Source organism: Aquarana catesbeiana, linkage group LG13 (genome assembly GCF_042186555.1).
Source record: "Aquarana catesbeiana isolate 2022-GZ linkage group LG13, ASM4218655v1, whole genome shotgun sequence".
Classification (NCBI taxonomy): Eukaryota; Metazoa; Chordata; class Amphibia; order Anura; family Ranidae; genus Aquarana; species Aquarana catesbeiana.
Genome location: NC_133336.1, coordinates 70,806,688 through 70,824,770, shown reverse-complemented (window position 1 = coordinate 70,824,770; position 18,083 = coordinate 70,806,688). Strand labels below are relative to the sequence as shown.

At 41.7% G+C, this 18,083-nt stretch overlaps 1 protein-coding gene across 7 annotated transcripts in view; it reads left to right on the top strand.

The window, feature by feature from the left end:
- Window positions 1-18,083, top strand: part of SLC35F4 (solute carrier family 35 member F4) — a 448,534-nt gene that overhangs the window by 284,951 nt on the left and 145,500 nt on the right. For 2 of the 7 annotated variants that reach the window (XM_073609422.1, XM_073609423.1), the window contains exon 2: window positions 17,320-17,412. The exons of the other annotated variants lie outside the window; for them this stretch is intronic. In XM_073609422.1, coding sequence (XP_073465523.1) covers window positions 17,320-17,412 — 93 coding nt within the window. The remainder of the gene's footprint in view (window positions 1-17,319; window positions 17,413-18,083) is intronic. 7 annotated transcript variants of the gene reach the window in all.

The following is an 18,083-nucleotide window of genomic DNA, read 5'->3' as shown; positions in this document are numbered from 1 at the left end:
ATGTCAAAAGATGGTTATATTCTTTCTATTTTATTCTAGTCTATTTTTTTTTCTGTTCTATTCCAGTTAGAATTTATTCTGTTTGGAATTAGAATGTCAGAAGATGGTTATATTCTTTCTATTCATTTCTATTCTATTCCTTTATTTTTTATTCTATTTTTCCTGTTCTTTAAATTTCTATTCTAATCTAGTCTATTCTTTTCTATTATATTCCTTTATTTCCTATTCTATTTTATTTTATTGGGAAATTTTGAATAGAATTCGAAAAACGTTTTGATATTAATTCAAATTTCGTACGAAAATTTTGTTTTATATCAGCTTTGTTCAAATTCCTTACTATTGTATCCAAATTTCCAAATAATTAAAAATTTGATTCCGAAAAAGCCGCACATGTCTATACATTCAAGGTATGCCTTGAATGATAACTGTTATGCCGCGTACACACGGTCGGACTTTTCGTCTACAAAAAGTCCGACGGACGCCGACGGACTAAAGCCGGCTGACAATCCGATCGTGTGTGGGCTTCCCCGGACTTTCAGCGGACTTTTCCAGCCGCAAATCTGATGGACTTTAGATTTGAAACACGATTCAAATCTTTACGTCGTAACTACGCTGGACCCAGAAATCCGCTCGTCTGTATGCTAGTCCAACGGACAAAAACCCACGCTAGGGCAGCTATTGGCTACTGGCTATCAACTTCATTATTTTAGTCCAGTGTACGTCATCAGGTCCGTCGGACTTTTGTGTGATGGTATGTAGGCAAGTCTGTTCGTTAGAAAGTTCTGCCGCAAGTCCGCCAAAAGTCCGCCAATTGTCCGTCGAAAGTCTGTCGGACGGGCTGTCGGACTTTTGTAGCCGAAAAGTCGGACCATGTGTACGCGGCATTACAGTTGTTTGTGCTCTCAACTGAACTGGCAAGCCACCAATGGCTGGTGTCATAACTGATCACATGTGCAGCACCTTGACAACTGCAGATCAAACAGAAGCTAAGATGGCAGCTTCCTTTGCTGTAAAGAATAAGAGGGTTTACTTTCGCTTTAAAGCTGAAACCCAGAGAAATGGCTATCCTTGCAGTGGGCTTTAGCAGCCCATTTTAGTCCAGAGTGTCTTAACCACTTCAGCACCGAAAGAATTTAACCCCTTCCTGACCGGGCCATTTTTTGCAATTCGGCACTGCGTCGCTTTAACTGACAATTGCGCGGTCGTGCGACATTGTACCCAAACAAAATTGATGGCCTTTTTTTTCCCACAAATAGAGCTTTTTTTTGGTGGTATTTGATCACCTCTGCGGTTTTTATTTTTTACGCTATAAACAAAAAAAGAGTGATAATTTTGAAAAAAACTATATTTTTTACCTTTTGATATAATAAATAACCCAATTAAAAAAAAAATGTAAAAAAATGTTTCCCTCAGTTTAGTATTCTTATACGTATTTTTGGTAAAATAAATCGCAATAAGCGTATATTGATTGCGCAAAAGTTATAGCACCTACAAAATAGGTTATTGATTTATGACATCTTTATTATTATTTTTTTTCTAGTAATGGCGGTGATCTGCAATTTTTATCGGGACTGCGACATTGCGGCAGACAGATCGGACACTTTTGACACTTTTTTGAAACCACTGACATTTATACAGCGATCAGTGCTATAAATAGCCACTGATTACTGTGTAAATGTCACTGGCAGGGAAGGGTTTAACACTAGGGGGCGATCAAGGGGTTAAATGTGTTTCCTCACTGTGTGTTCTAACTGTGGGGGGATGGGACTGACTGGGGGATCGGTAATCCTATATACTAGGAACACACGATCTGTCTTCCTCTCTCCTGACAGAACGTGGATTGTGTGTTTACACACACAGATCCACATTCCTGCTCTGTCAGGAGCGATCACGGGTGTCAGACGCTCTAGAAACTTGTGAACCGGCTCCATAGAGAGCTGGTCATATTCTCCTGCTATGCGAATAGGATGTGGAGAAACCCGCATCCAATTTGCATAGGTGTGAACCCAGCCTTAAAGCGGCTTTAAACCAAAAACCAAAAATGTAATATATTGCAGCTTACCAATCATTAGATGTGGTGGCTGCATTGGCTTTCTTTTTTTTAAGGCTTTTTTCCCTGATCTAGCCAGTAACACATCTCCTGTAGAGGAGCAAGGATGAGCCAGAAGCGGGCGGTCTTCTAAACTAGCCTTCGTAATGGAGAATTAACATTCGTGACGCGGCAAATTATGAAATCTCCAAATGCAGCGCACAATTCTCTTCTTCTTTAATGGGATAATAATGAAGCTGCTTTGCTGGTGATACTGATGGAGTTATTGCAAACTAATTTTCAAAGGCTTTTTTTTTTTCTAGTGATATCAAGAATAATATTATTATGTTTTTTTTTTTTTATTTGAGCAAGTTACCACAACACCATCATCCTGTAGTTTATAAGATCAAAGATACAACTATGTTGGTGTCCCTTGTCAATTATACATTGTATTTTTTTAAATGTAACTGCCTACTCCCAAACTGTCATTTGAAGTAAAACACATAGCCAAGTATTATTCTACACAATTTTTTATTGTGCATTAAAAAAAAAAAACAATTAGACATGCTATCTGCCAATAGAACTTAACCAAAAAGTGCATTCTTCAACCATTATTGACTATTGAATCATTATTCAACCAAAAAATTAATGTCAAAGCAATAACTCCAAGGCCAAAAATAAATCTCCTCCGATTCTGCAGCATGTCTGGTTGACGAACGGCCGCTCAAAAATGAACTGAAAAGCGCTAAATGAAAAGCGTGAAATGAAAAGTGCGAAATGAAAAGCGCAAAATGAAAAGCGCGAATCAACACTTACCAAACTTCTACTAACACAAAAGTAGCAGAAGGAGCCCAAAGGGTGGCGCTAAAGAGCTGAAAAACAACGTAGTATGTCAGTACATTCGTGTTTGTTGGCCGACAATTCCTTGCCGTTTGTATGGAAGACAAGTTTGGGCCAACACCCTTCGGACAAAAGTCCATTGTTTTGTTGACCAACGACTTTAGTGTCTCGACCTTCTGCCGTAATATTGCAGCCCCACTATAAGTAGCTGATCGCCGCCATTACTAATAAAAAAAAAAGAAAATGAATAAAAATATCCCGTAGTTTGTAGACGCTATAACTTTTGCGCAAACCAATCAATATACGCTTATTGGGAATTTTTTTTTACCAAAAATATGTAGCAGAATACATATTGGTCTAAATTGATAAAGAAATTGAGATTTTTTTCAATTTTTTTTATTGGATATGTTTTATGGCAGAAAGTAAAAAAATATATATATTTTTTTTTCTTTTAAATTGTCAGTCTTTTTTTGTTTATAATGCAAAAAGTAAAAACAGCAGAGGTGATCAAATACCACCAAAAGAAAGCTCTATTTGTGGGAAAAAAGGACATCAATTTTGTTGAAATATAGCATCGCACGACTGCGCAATTGTCAGTTAAAATAACGCAGTGCCATATAGCAAAAAATGGCCCGATCAGGAAGTGGGGTAAATCTTCTGGAGGTTAAGTGGTCAATACCGCTGTTCCCCAGACAAAAATGAGCATTTAACCCTTGCAGTGGGTAGTTCTGTCATGTCCCCCAAACGTCAGCATTAACTGCTTTGCTGAAAACAACAGTTCAATGAATCAGCCTCAGATTACACACACAGCTGAATCATCCCCATCCCCTGTATAGTTCTGTACAGGGTTTTAATAAGGAATAGACACTCTGAAAGGAAACGGCTTCTCTCATTTCTTCTCTGCAATAGTACTCTGTGAAACCAAAGTCATGTGTGTATAGATTTTATAGAAACTATAACTATACTATAGAAACTTAAAAAAGCATAAAACCTCAGTCTATTAACATAGGAAAAATACATTAGGCTAGTTTCCAAATAATGTACATAAAGAACAGCCTATTTTTTTCTTTAATAGGTGTGAGTAAACCTCCTGCTTTTGGCTCTTTGGTTGAAGCTGCAAGTGACTTTTTCTTAAGCTGGGGCACAGCTTAGCCGTCCACTTTTCTATAGAGGGTGACTAACTGCATTAGTCAGTCTTCTCAATGGGAGTGGGTGTCTGTTTTGCTATTTCATTTAACCTATTTTGCTGCAGAGAAATAAATACAATCCAATATTTTTAAAGATGAACTCCAGAAAGCTAAGAAATAACTCTGTTGCAGTAGGGCTGTGCAAAGGCTAATGCAGCGTACACACGGGCGGACTTTTCGATGGACTAGAACGGACTTGCCTACACACGATCAACCAAAGTCTGACGGATTTGTATGTGATGACGTACGACCGGACTAAAACAAGGAAGTTCACAGCCAGTAGCCAATAGCTGCCCTAGCGTCAGTTTTTGTCCTTCGGACTAGCATACAGACGAGCGGACTTTTCGACCACACTCGAGTCCGTCGGAAAGATTTGAAACATGTTTTATTTCTAGGACCATCAAATTTTTGGGGAAAAAAGTCAGCTGGAGCCCACACACGATCAAATTATCTGACGGAGTGCGGTTCGCCGGACTAAGTCTGCCGTAAAGTCCGCTCGTGTGTACGCGGCATAACAGTCCTTTATGCCTAGGAGATGTAGTGCAGCACTTGTACCTACCATATTGTCCGCTCCTGCAGGCTCCTCTGTGTTGCTAGATGGGTCCCTGCAGCATCTTCTCCCCGACGCTCCAGAGTTCTTCTGATATCATCAAAACCAATGCAGGGCCCATAGCCAGAGTGAAGGAGAGAGCCAGCATACTGTCAGAGTGAAGGAGAGAGCCAGTATACTGTCAGAGTGAAGGAGAGAGCCAGTATACTGTCAGAGTGAAGGAGAGAGCCAGTATACTGTCAGAGTGAAGGAGAGAGCCAGTATACTGTCAGAGTGAAAGGGAGAGCCAGTATACTGTCAGAGTGAAGGAGAGAGCCAGTATACTATCAGTGAAGGGGAGAGCCAGTATACTGTCAGAGTGAAGGAGAGAGCCAGTATACTGTCAGAGTGAAGGAGAGAGCCAGTATACTGTCAGAGTGAAAGGGAGAGCCAGTATACTGTCAGAGTGAAGGAGAGAGCCAGTATACTATCAGTGAAGGGGAGAGCCAGTATACTGTCAGAGTGAAGGAGAGAGCCAGTATACTGTCAGAGTGAAGGAGAGAGCCAGTATACTGTCAGTGAAGGAGAGAGCCAGTATACTGTCAGAGTGAAGGAGAGAGCCAGTATACTGTCAGAGTGAAGGGGAGAGCCAGTATACTGTCAGAGTGAAGGAGAGAGCCAGTATACTGTCAGAGTGAAGGGGAGAGCCAGTATACTGTCAGAGTGAAGGAGAGAGCCAGTATACTGTCAGTGAAGGAGAGAGCCAGTATACTGTCAGAGTGAAGGGGAGAGCCAGTATACTGTCAGAGTGAAGGAGAGAGCCAGTATACTGTCAGAGTGAAGGGGAGAGCCAGTATACTGTCAGAGTGAAGGGGGGAGCCAACATACTGTCAGAGTGAAGGAGAGAGCCAGTATACTGTCAGAGTGAAGGGGAGAGCCAGTATACTGTCAGAGTGAAGAGGAGAGCCAGTATACTGTCAGAGTGAAGGAGAGAGCCAGTATACTGTCAGAGTGAAGGAGAGAGCCAGTATACTGTCAGAGTGAAGGAGAGAGCCAGTATACTGTCAGTGAAGGAGAGAGCCAGTATACTGTCAGAGTGAAGGAGAGAGCCAGTATACTGTCAGAGTGAAGGAGAGAGCCAGTATACTGTCAGAGTGAAGGAGAGAGCCAGTATACTGTCAGAGTGAAGGAGAGAGCCAGTATACTGTCAGAGTGAAGGAGAGAGCCAGTATACTGTCAGAGTGAAGGAGAGAGCCAGTATACTGTCAGAGTGAAGGAGAGAGCCAGTATACTGTCAGAGTGAAGGGGAGAGCCAGTATACTGTCAGTGAAGGAGAGAGCCAGTATACTGTCAGAGTGAAGGAGAGAGCCAGTATACTGTCAGAGTGAAGGGGAGAGCCAGTATACTGTCAGAGTGAAGAGGAGAGCCAGTATACTGTCAGAGTGAAGGGGAGAGCCAGTATACTGTCAGAGTGAAGGGGAGAGCCAGTATACTGTCAGAGTGAAGGGGAGAGCCAGTATACTGTCAGAGTGAAGGGGAGAGCCAGTATACTGTCAGAGTGAAGGAGAGAGCCAGTATACTGTCAGAGTGAAGGGGAGAGCCAGTATACTGTCAGTGTGAAGGAGAGAGCCAGTATACTGTCAGTGAAGGAGAGAGCCAGTATACTGTCAGAGTGAAGGAGAGAGCCAGTATACTGTCAGAGTGAAGGGGAGAGCCAGTATACTGTCAGTGAAGGAGAGAGCCAGTATACTGTCAGAGTGAAGGAGAGAGCCAGTATACTGTCAGAGTGAAGGAGAGAGCCAGTATACTGTCAGTGAAGGAGAGAGCCAGTATACTGTCAGAGTGAAGGGGAGAGCCAGTATGCTGTCAGAGTGAAGAGGAGAGCCAGTATACTGTCAGAGTGAAGGAGAGAGCCAGTATACTGTCAGTGAAGGAGAGAGCCAGTATACTGTCAGAGTGAAGGGGGGAGCCAGTATACTGTCAGAGTGAAGGAGAGAGCCAGTATACTGTCAGAGTGAAGGGGGGAGCCAGTATACTGTCAGAGTGAAGGAGAGAGCCAGTATACTGTCAGTGAAGGAGAGAGCCAGTATACTGTCAGAGTGAAGGGGGGAGCCAGTATACTGTCAGAGTGAAGGAGAGAGCCAGTATACTGTCAGAGTGAAGGGGGGAGCCAACATACTGTCAGAGTGAAGGAGAGAGCCAGTATACTGTCAGAGTGAAGGGGAGAGCCAGTATACTGTCAGAGTGAAGAGGAGAGCCAGTATACTGTCAGAGTGAAGGAGAGAGCCAGTATACTGTCAGTGAAGGAGAGAGCCAGTATACTGTCAGTGAAGGAGAGAGCCAGTATACTGTCAGTGAAGGAGAGAGCCAGTATACTGTCAGAGTGAAGGGGGGAGCCAGTATACTGTCAGAGTGAAGGAGAGAGCCAGTATACTGTCAGAGTGAAGGGGGGAGCCAACATACTGTCAGAGTGAAGGAGAGAGCCAGTATACTGTCAGAGTGAAGGGGAGAGCCAGTATACTGTCAGAGTGAAGAGGAGAGCCAGTATACTGTCAGAGTGAAGGAGAGAGCCAGTATACTGTCAGAGTGAAGGAGAAAGCCAGTATACTGTCAGTGAAGGAGAGAGCCAGTATACTGTCAGAGTGAAGGAGAGAGCCAGTATACTGTCAGTGAAGGAGAGAGCCAGTATACTGTCAGAGTGAAGGAGAGAGCCAGTATACTGTCAGTGAAGGAGAGAGCCAGTATACTGTCAGAGTGAAGGAGAGAGCCAGTATACTGTCAGTGAAGGAGAGAGCCAGTATACTGTCAGAGTGAAGGGGAGAGCCAGTATACTGTCAGAGTGAAGGAGAGAGCCAGTATACTGTCAGTGAAGGAGAGAGCCAGTATACTGTCAGAGTGAAGGAGAGAGCCAGTATACTGTCAGAGTGAAGGGGAGAGCCAGTATACTGTCAGAGTGAAGGAGAGAGCCAGTATACTGTCAGAGTGAAGGGGAGAGCCAGTATACTGTCAGTGTGAAGGAGAGAGCCAGTATACTGTCAGTGAAGGAGAGAGCCAGTATACTGTCAGAGTGAAGGGGAGAGCCAGTATACTGTCAGTGAAGGAGAGAGCCAGTATACTGTCAGAGTGAAGGGGAGAGCCAGTATACTGTCAGTGAAGGAGAGAGCCAGTATACTGTCAGAGTGAAGGAGAGAGCCAGTATACTGTCAGTGAAGGAGAGAGCCAGTATACTGTCAGAGTGAAGGGGAGAGCCAGTATACTGTCAGTGAAGGAGAGAGCCAGTATACTGTCAGTGTGAAGGGGAAAGCCAGTATACTGTCAGTGTGAAGGGGAGAGCCAGTATACAAAAAAAGAGCGACAATTTTGAAAAAAAAGCAATATTTTTTACTTTTTGCTATAATAAATATCCCCCAAAAATATACATAAAAACTAATTTCTTTCTCAATTTAGGCCGATATGTATTTTTCTACATATTTTTTGTAAAAAAAATCGCAATAAGTGTATATTTATTGGTTTGCGCAAAAGTTATAGCGTCTACAAAATAGGGGATAATTTTATGGCATTTTTATTATGAATTTTTTTTTTATTAATAATGGTGGTGATCTGCAATTTTTATTGTGACTGTGACATTATGGTGGACACATCGGACACTTCTGACACTATTTTGGGACCAGTGACATTTATACAGCGATCAGTGCTATAAAAATGCACTGATTACTGTGTAAATGACACTGGCAGGAAAAGGGTTAAACACTAGGGGGCGATCAAGGGGTGAAGTGTGTCCTAGTGAGTGATTGGTCGGCATGTGGTTAATGCATAGAATGCATTAATGTGAAAAACCTTGAGCTTTTACAACCCCTTTAACCCCTGCGGTGCTGAGGCAACCCTACTGCAAGGAAGACTTTTTAGTTAGTTCCCTGGAATTCAGCTTTAAAATATTGCTGTCCTCTGCTACTTGGAAACATCTCGCTGTTAGTAGTCCAGCATTCAGAGACACTTGATGAGCATTTTAAAGTGACCGTACGCTATACAATCTAATTGTACAATATCCTTTGGATGTAGTGAAACAGCACTCATTGGATACAAATTGAATTGATTGTTTAGGTTTGTCCTCAAATAAAATAGTTTTGGTAATGCTGAAAGAGATTGTACAATAGGATTGTATAGTGTATGGCCAGCCTTAAAGCAGAGTTCCACTTTCAGGACTCCTCACCCCCCTACATGCCACATTTGGTATGTCATTTTTTTAAGGGGGGGAGTGGGCACATACTTTTGACAGGTACCCAGCTTCCACTTCCACTTGGGCCGCCTAGATGACTCCCCCTCCCTCCCTGCAATCTTCTGGGACATGTCATAGGTCCCAGAAGATTGCCTGACCATTGAGGAGGCGCAGCGCGACTCGCTCTCGGCTGTGAAGCCGCAAGCTGTCACAGCTGGGTGCCCACACTTGTGATGCCGGCGCCAGGGAGAGGCGAGGGAGAGAAGCGCGGGTTCGGATGGTCGCATCGCTGGATCATTGGACAGGTGAGTGTGTGTTTATTAAAAGTCAGCAGTTACACTTTTTTGTAGCTGCTGACTTTTAATAAACACAAAAAGCACTGTAACTCCGCTTTAAGTGGCATTGCCTAGGTGAAGACAGGAAGTCCAAGAACCCTGTTTGCCTCTCATTTAAAGATAAATTCCAAGAATTCGGCTTCTTTGTAAAAAATGAAGGCACACTATGAGTTAAGTCCAGCAAGGTGCATGACTCCTTCTGGGCTTAGCTCCATTATTTATATCTGATAGCTTTATAGTACTCCCAGAAGACGGCTTTCCCTGTAGTTTGAGGAGAGCAATGCTGATCCTTCTGAGCTTTGCATCTTGAACAGCAGAGTCACAGCAGCTGGTATGCCCGCCCCTCCCCTCCTCCTGCCCAATCGCAGAAGCCTTGGTATTATGTGAACACATTCACAAACTACAAAGGCTTCTGTGAATGGGCAGCAGAGGTCAGGGGCAGGCATAGCTGCTCATTGTGTTTCTCTCCTCTCAGATCCCCAAAGTGTCTCTCTGGCAGAACAATAAACCTATCTAATGTAAATAATAGAGCTAAGCCCAAGAGATGTCATGCAGCTCCTTAGAACTAACTCCTATGCCATGTACACACTATTGGACATTTCGACAACAAGATCCTGGATTTATTTCCGATGGATGTTGGCTCAAACTTGTCTTGCATACACACAGTTGCACAAATGTTGTTGGAAATTCCGAATGTCAAGAACGCAGTGACGTACAACACGTACGACGAGCTGAGAAAAATGAAGTTCAGTAGTCAGTGCGGCTCTTCTGCTTGATTCTGAGCGTGCGTGGAATTTTGTGCGTCGGAATTGTGTACACGCGATTGGAATTTACGACAACGGATTTTGTTGTCGGAAAATTTGAGAACCAGATCTCAAATCTTTGTTGCCGGAAATTCCGACAACAAATGTGGCGATGGAGCCTACACGCGGTCGGAATTTCCCACAACAAGCTCACATCAAACATTTGTTATCGGAAATTCCGACCGTGTGTACGTGGCATTAGAGTGTCTTTACTTTTTACAAAGTGGCTGAGTTCCTGGAATTCAGTTTTAAAGTCTGTATCTTCTGGAAGTAAAGAAAATACCTGCTAAAAATTCATGAAGCTCATAGCTTCCTGTAGTGAACTGACAACGCTGCCTCTGCGGCACTGAAATCCCAAGCAGTGTTGTCAGCCTCACCTAAGTTCTCCACATCTGGAGTACAGAACACCTCCCTCTCTTTTCAGCTCTATAACATAAAGCGAAGGTGTTCTGTAATCAACAGAGAATTTAAAGTGTTACTAAACCCAGGACCCTGCATTCACTATATCTGGTCTCCCACAGTACACAGAACATGGAAATGCAATTATTTTAGTAAATATAAACTGCTAAATACTTTTTGTCATCAGCAGTATATAGCAGTCTTGTGACCTTTATCAGTGTCTGGTTAAAGCTTGTAGGAGAAGTTTTCATTCTACTCTGACTGTCCTGTGAGGCTGCAGGACCCCTGACCCTCTGTCTGGACAGTGCTGATTGGCCCTTTGCTGATCACATGCACTCTCAAGAAATAAAAAAAATTCTCTAGCAATATACACCAAACTGAGCATGCCCAGAGTGCCCCCAAGGCTCTGTACTATAAGGCTACTTTCACAACGGCAGCGCTGGCTGTTAGCGCTAAAGCACTGCTAGTTTTTACGGCACTTTAGCGCTGTTTTAGCGGGGTGCTTTTTACCCCCCAAAAAAGGTGAAAAGTCCTGCTTTGCGGCGCTTTCAAATTGCTTTTAAGGCGCTTTGCAGAGGTACAGCACTCACAACCCGCCCCAAAGATGCTACAGGACTTTTCATAACGTCCCACAGACATACACTTCATTCAATGCAATGTCCAGCAGCGCAGTGCACAGTGAAAGTGCATTTTATCGCAGAACACTGCAGCACAGCACTATGTTGCGTTACAGTGAATGGGACACATAGGAAACAATTGTGACAATTGCGGTAACAGACATTCTACCATGCTCTAAAACGTCTGTCAGAGCACATAGTGTGAATTGGCCCTAAATCCTGGGACCTGTGCAATTCTTGGCCATGTTCACAAACATCTAACACAGATCAGTCCCTGTTGCAGCCTCTTACTTTATTACCAGCTACCAAGTTTCAATGTTGTAGTTTGATCACTAGAGGAATGGAGACTAGGAAAATGCTTCCTCTTGCTTGCAACAGACTGATGACATCTTTTATATTTGGGCGGCTTCGTTCCAGCCTCCTAATCGTAAACCCGGAAGCGACGTCATGACGTCACTTCCCGTTTACTTGGCTGCCAATGGCGCCGGTTTAAAAAAATACACAGTATTCAGAAATGCCGTTTTCGGCGATCTGAATACTTTGAAGTGCAAAGGAGGCATCGGGGGTCTAAAAGACCCCCGATCCCTCCATAAAGAGTACCTGTCACCACCTATTACTGTCACAAAGGATGTTTACTTTCCTTGTGACAGCAATAAAAGTCATCAATTTTTTTTTTTAAAACACAATTTATGAATATAAAAATAAATAAAATAAATAAGAAAAAAAAAAATTTAAAGCGCCCCCGTCCCTGCGAGCTCGCGCAGCAAAGAAAACGCATACGGAAGTCGCAGCCGCATATGTAAACGGTGTTCAAATCACACATGTGAGGTATCTCCACGATCGTCAGAGTGAGAGCAATAATTCTAGCACTAGACCTCCTCTGTAACTCTAACCTGGTAACCGTAAAAAAAATTTAAAGAGTCGCCTATGGAAATTCTTAGGTACCGTAGTTTGTTGCCATTCCACGAGTGCGTGCAATTATAAAGCGTGACATGTTTGGTATCTATTTATTCAGCGTAACATCATCTTTAACATTATATAAAAACATTGGGGTAACTTTACTGTTTGGATTTGTTTTAATTCATGAAAGTGTCCCTTTTCCCAAAAATTTGCATTGAAAACACCGCCGCACAAATACCGTGTGATATAAAATATTGCAACAATCTCTATTTATGCTCTAGATTCTCTGCTAAAATATATATATAATGTTTGGGGGTTCAAAGTAATTTTCTAGCAAAAAATACGGATTTTAACTTGTAAACACCAAATTTCAAAAATAGACTTAGTCATGAAAGGGTTAATGATAAAGGGTAGAGCTTTTTTGAAATCCAGAAAAGAAAGGAACCAATAGAAGAGGACTTCGGAAAGATTATGAACCCAGAAAAGGGAAACTGCATTATCTAATGGATAGGAGTCTCAGGGGTCTCATCAAGTCTATCATGTTCAACACGTTGTGTGGCCACAGCGTTTTATAAAATCTTTATTTTACAAATAAACATTAAATACACCTATAACACTTGTGTTTAGAACTATAATGGGTTTTCTAAAGAGAGAGCACACCAGGAGCGTTCTCTTGCAGTCTCTCTCTCTCTCTCTCCTTAAATCCTTGATTGGGCCACAAAGAAAAGGCAGGAAGGGAATGAGTTATCCCTTTGAGTCATCCAATCTTCAGTATGAATTTGTGTTTGAGCTATTGAGCTCTCCACACAACATTTTATTTTCCTGCAAAACAGTTAAGCTGCTTAAACTGTAAAAAGGAGCCTGGAGCACCACCTGTTGTCTGAAAATAATTATGTTGTAAAACACATCTTTTATATTTGCTTCATTTTAAAATGTAATGTATGATTTATCCAAACCTAATACAAATGAGCTATACATGACAACAATATAAATTCACTTTTATTTTATTCCACTGTCATTTGCCATTTACTACAAATTTCTGTTTATGAAAATATAATTATATGGACCGTGTAATATATTTTGCTGGGCAATTTGTTGTTTTGCGAACCAAGATATGTAAAAATAATTCACTCAAGCATAATAATGTATTACAGAGTTGCAAATATTGCTGAATTTTGAGTGCTCTGGCTTAGAATTCATTAAATTGAATATATGAAGCCTCTGTATTATATTCACTTCTGTTTAATTAGTTTTATTAATAGCCCGCAGTTGTGCGGGGAAAGTATTGTCCCGGTGTTGGCAGACAATTCTAAACTGAGTGCAGTGATAAATACACAAATTAGATACTTAGGGAAATCACTTATTAACTCAGTGAAGCCTTATTGTCTGTTAGTAGCTAGAAATGGGCTGGTTTGGATCTATCTGTTCCCATACAATTCAACACTTACTGTAGATCCCTTTTGCACCCAACACAAATAAATGCTATACAGTGCTCACTGGGCTATTTCGAAAAAGTGCGATCGGATTGTGTTGTCAGAAATTCCAATCGTGTGTGGGCTCCATCGGACCTTTTCCGTCGGAATTTCCGACACACAAAGTTTGAAAGCAGGATATAAAATTTTCTGACAACAAATTCCGATCGTTTAAATTCCGGTCGTGTGTACACAAATCCGATGCACAAAGTGCCACGCATGCTCAGAATAAATTAAGAGACGAAAGCTATTGGCTACTGCCCCGTTTATAGTCCCGACGTACGCGTTTTACGGCACCACGTTCAGAACGATCGGATTTTCTGACAACTTTGTGCGACCGTGTGTATGCAAGACAAGTTTGGCCCAAAATCTGTCGGAAAAAATCTGATGGATTTTGTTGTTGGAATGTCCGATCAATGTCCGATCGTGTGTACAGGGCATTAGACCCCTTTCACACTAGAGCAGGTGCTATAGTGTTAAAAATAGCTCCTGCAAAACGTCCTAAAACAGCTGCTCCATGCACTCCAATGTGAGAGCCCGAGGGCTTTCACACTGGAGCGGTGCGCTGGCAGGGCGTCAGAAAAAGTCCTGCCAGCAGCTTCTTTGGAGCGGTGAAGAAGCTGAGAACTCACCGCTCCTCCACCGCTGCCCCCCATTGAAATCCGGCAGCGTATTGTGGTTAAAACCGCCCTGCCAGTGGCCGAATAGTGCCGCTGAAACGACTGTAAAGCTGCGCTAAAAATAGTGCCGCTTTACCGCTGACGCCCAGGGTGGCTCGGTGTGAAAGGGCTCTAATACAGGGATCTCCAAACCATGGCCCTCCAGCTGTTACAGAACTACACATCCTATGAGGCATTGTAAAACTCTGACACTCACAGACATGACTAGGCATGATAGGAATTGTAGTTCCTGAACAATTGGAGGGCCATAGTTTGGAGACCCCTGCTCTAACACATTGCAGACTGTCTTTTTGCAAGATTTTGGCTCTGCATGTCAGGCTTGTGACATTAACCTCACGTAGGCGCTGTGGGCAGAAGCCGGGGTAAGGTAACTACTGTATTAGGGATGCACCAATATCTTTATTTTTACACTACCGATACTTTTTTTTTTTTTTTAGTACCTTCCGATACCAATTACCGATACCTACCGCAACTTTTTTGTTTATACTTCAGCTGTCGGCAATGGTACAAAGCATTGAAAAATTATTTACAAATTAAATTCTTCTTTTTTTTTTCTAATTTTGCGCTCTTTTCTATGTGTAAAAATATTAACCAACAAAGCAAACAATATACTAAGTTGATTTATTAATATTTTATTAAATAGAGGTAAAAAAAAAAACAGCAGGAAAATAATAAATGGAGGAGAATAAGGAGTTAATTAAAGCTGATTAGAGTAAATTAAGGGTTAATAAGGGGTTAAACAGAGGAACATTTAATTAAAAAAAACAAAAAAAATGTTTTTTACTTGACAGGTTGCTTTAAACTGACTTCATCTGCAGATGACATTCATCCCTTTGATCTGTAGTTGAAGAAAAACAGTAGGATACAAAAAGAAAAAATGTTTTCTTTCTATCTTTTGGCAGAGAAGCTGAGCAATGTTGTTGCTTTTTTTTTGACAGCTCCAATTGCCGGGACTTTGTTTACAGTTCAACTGTCAACAGGGGAACCCCACTGACAGCTGAATGAGTCATCGGTTGTTAAGGACGTGGTGTGACGTGACTTCTTAAAGGAGAAGTGCAGCCTGAGCTTTTAAAGCTGGGCTTCTCCTATGGGTCACAGGAGTGCAATTCATTTTGCACTCCTGTGACCCGTTTTCAGTGGAGAGCGGTCTGAAGTCCGCTCTCCGCTGACATCACTGCCATCGGTCATGGCAGCGCGTCATCCCGACTTCCCAAGTCTGGATCCGCCAGTTGCCTTGACTGATGGCAGTCTCAGCGAGCTGCTGAGACGGCCGCTCCCTGCCCCTCCACAGCTCATCGATTTAATGAGCGTGGAGTGTGGAGACAGTCAGTAGCTCTCCTCTCGGGGATCTGTGAAAACCGAGCCATCGGTGGTGTTCGGTGGCTTGGTTCTCAGTGCAGAGACTGTGGGGGACAGATGCAGCATCGGTCTGATGCTCCATCCACATAGGTAAGTATGAATCTTTAATAAAAAAAAAAAAAAAACACACCTCTTTTAATAAACAATAATTGCCAGCTTTTTTTCTTTTTTACATTTCAGCTGTCATTGGGGGAATCCCACTGTCAGCTGAAAGACCAAGAAAAAGTACCCCCTAGATGGGACTTTAATAGACCACCAACACTGGATAAGTGTAAAAAAGTTTATTGCACAAATGTTGAACAATTAGGCAGGTGAGCAAATATGAATATAAAAAGCTGTATAACATCTAGTAGTGCGTGTAACAAAGCAAAACACAAAAACAACAAACAAAATACAAAAATGACACTGATACTCTCCAATGGGTGAATGCCCTAATACCCGATGCGTTTCCGTTTTTTTACATCTTCGTCAGGGGTACAGGATGGAGAATGGTCACATGGATTAGCTCAATTGAAGCGATTCCATATCAGGAGCTTGAAAAAAGTCAAATGTCAGGAGAGGCACAGAACGCCATTCAGAAAAGTTGTTGGCATGAAGAAATCTATTCCCACATCGGTGTGATAACAAGTGTGTGATAATGATTAGATTTCGGCTGTAAACAATGTGTACTTTTTAAAGGGCAGATAAGACGGAGACAGATCAGAGCCTTGAATAGGCCTACTTGGTTAGCTGTGCTAGCTAGTGGTCCCAGACTCCCTATGCCCTGTAAAAGCGTTATCTATGTGGAGGAACGTAGCCCCTGTGTGGCTGTACCTGTTGGAAACACGTCGGGTATTAGGGCATTCACCCATTGGAGAGTTACAGTGTACATTTTTATATTTTGTTTGTTGTTTTTGTGTTTTGCTTTGTTACATGCACTACTAGATGTTATACGTCTTTTTATATTCCTATTTGCTCACCTGCCTAATTGTTCAAAATTTGTGCAATAAACTTTTTTAAACTTATCCAATGTTGGTGGTCTATTAAAGTCCCATCTAGAGGGTACTTTTTCTTGGTCTGTCTAACTAGGGAAGGGACCACCACACTTTTTCTGACATGGTGGAAGCCTCTCCTTCTTCTACACTGGGAAACAAGCCTGAAAGTATCGATTTTATGTATCAGAGATTTGCACAGGTGCCGATATTTGTGCAGCTGCTTAGTATCGGCACTGATACTGGTAGTGGTAGCGGTGCAACTCTCTATACTGTATATTTACAAACTTGTTTCCCCTCAGCCACTATTTAACATGGAGGACTTGTTGTATTAATCTGACCTTACTTCTTTAGCACAAGGTCCACTTTAAAGTGTCGTTAATCCCACATCAATAAAAACTGTCAGTACATGTTATATTACATACTGTTCATAGTCACTTTGGAATTCATTTTCTGTATTCTGGTTGATCCTGCTGTTCACTGTCCCTCCCTCTTTGTCTGTGTCCCCACTGCAGCCTGAGATTATGTAGACTAGCCATTGCTACAACTGCTGAGCATGCTCCAGTTTCAGTTCCTTTCTAAGCTATTCATTTCCTACTTTTTCTGAGCAGCCCATGTGACTATAAAGTCATACATGTGGGTTTATACACTGTGTTAAATGACAGCCCACTCCCTTCCTCTTCCTCCTTACCCACTAAATAGCTAAAAGGAATGGATATTACATGTTGATTGATGAAGGTATCACCTCCCTGTAACTCTAAGCACATACAAACAATAGACATAGGCTGGAGGGGCATGAAACAGGCTGTGATTGGCAGAATCTCCCCTAGATAGCCCATACCATGTTTTTGCACAAAAATAATAAAAATTTCAGTTAGAATACACATTTGTATGACAAATTAAAACATGTATTTGGTATTAGTAAGTGTATTTCCTCTGTATTCCGAAGAATGTTTCTTTTTTTTGAACATGTGACTGGCAGCAGAACTAGAAGCTCCTCCCGCTGATGTTTCCCTGCAGACAGGCTGGGAAAGAGCCGGGTTACGTGACAACTGTATATCGATTATGAAAAAAGGTACTTAGATTTTTTTTTATTAAAATAATTACAGTGCCATCATCCATATACAGAAAGAGAAACAGTGTGTGTTTAGTATCACTTTAACTACTTTAATGGAAGGTTTTACCCCCTTAATGACCAGGCCATTTTTTGCGATACGGCACTGCGTTGCTTTAACTGACAATTGTGCTGTCATGCGACGTTGTACCCAAATAAAATTGATGTTGTTTTTTACCCCACAAATAGAGCTTTCTTTTGGTGGTATTTGGTATCTGCGGTTTATATTTTTTGCGCTAGAAACAAAAAATGACTGACAATTTAAAAAAAAAAAAAAAAAAACTATATTTTTTACTTTTTGCTATAAAACATATCCAATAAAAAAAATTAATAAATCTAATTTCTTCATCAATTTAGGCCAATATGTATTCTGCTACATAGTTTTGGTAAACAAAATCCCAATAAACATATATTGATTGGTTTGCACAAAAGTTATAACGTCTACAAAATAGGGAATAGATTTATGGCATTTTTATTTATTTTTTTTTTACTAGTAATGGCGGTGATCAGCGATTTTTAGCGGGACTGCGACATTGTAGCAGACAGATCGGACACCTGACACTTTTGACACTTTTTTGGGAACCAATGACATTATTACAGTGATCAGTGCTAAAAATATGCACTGACACTGT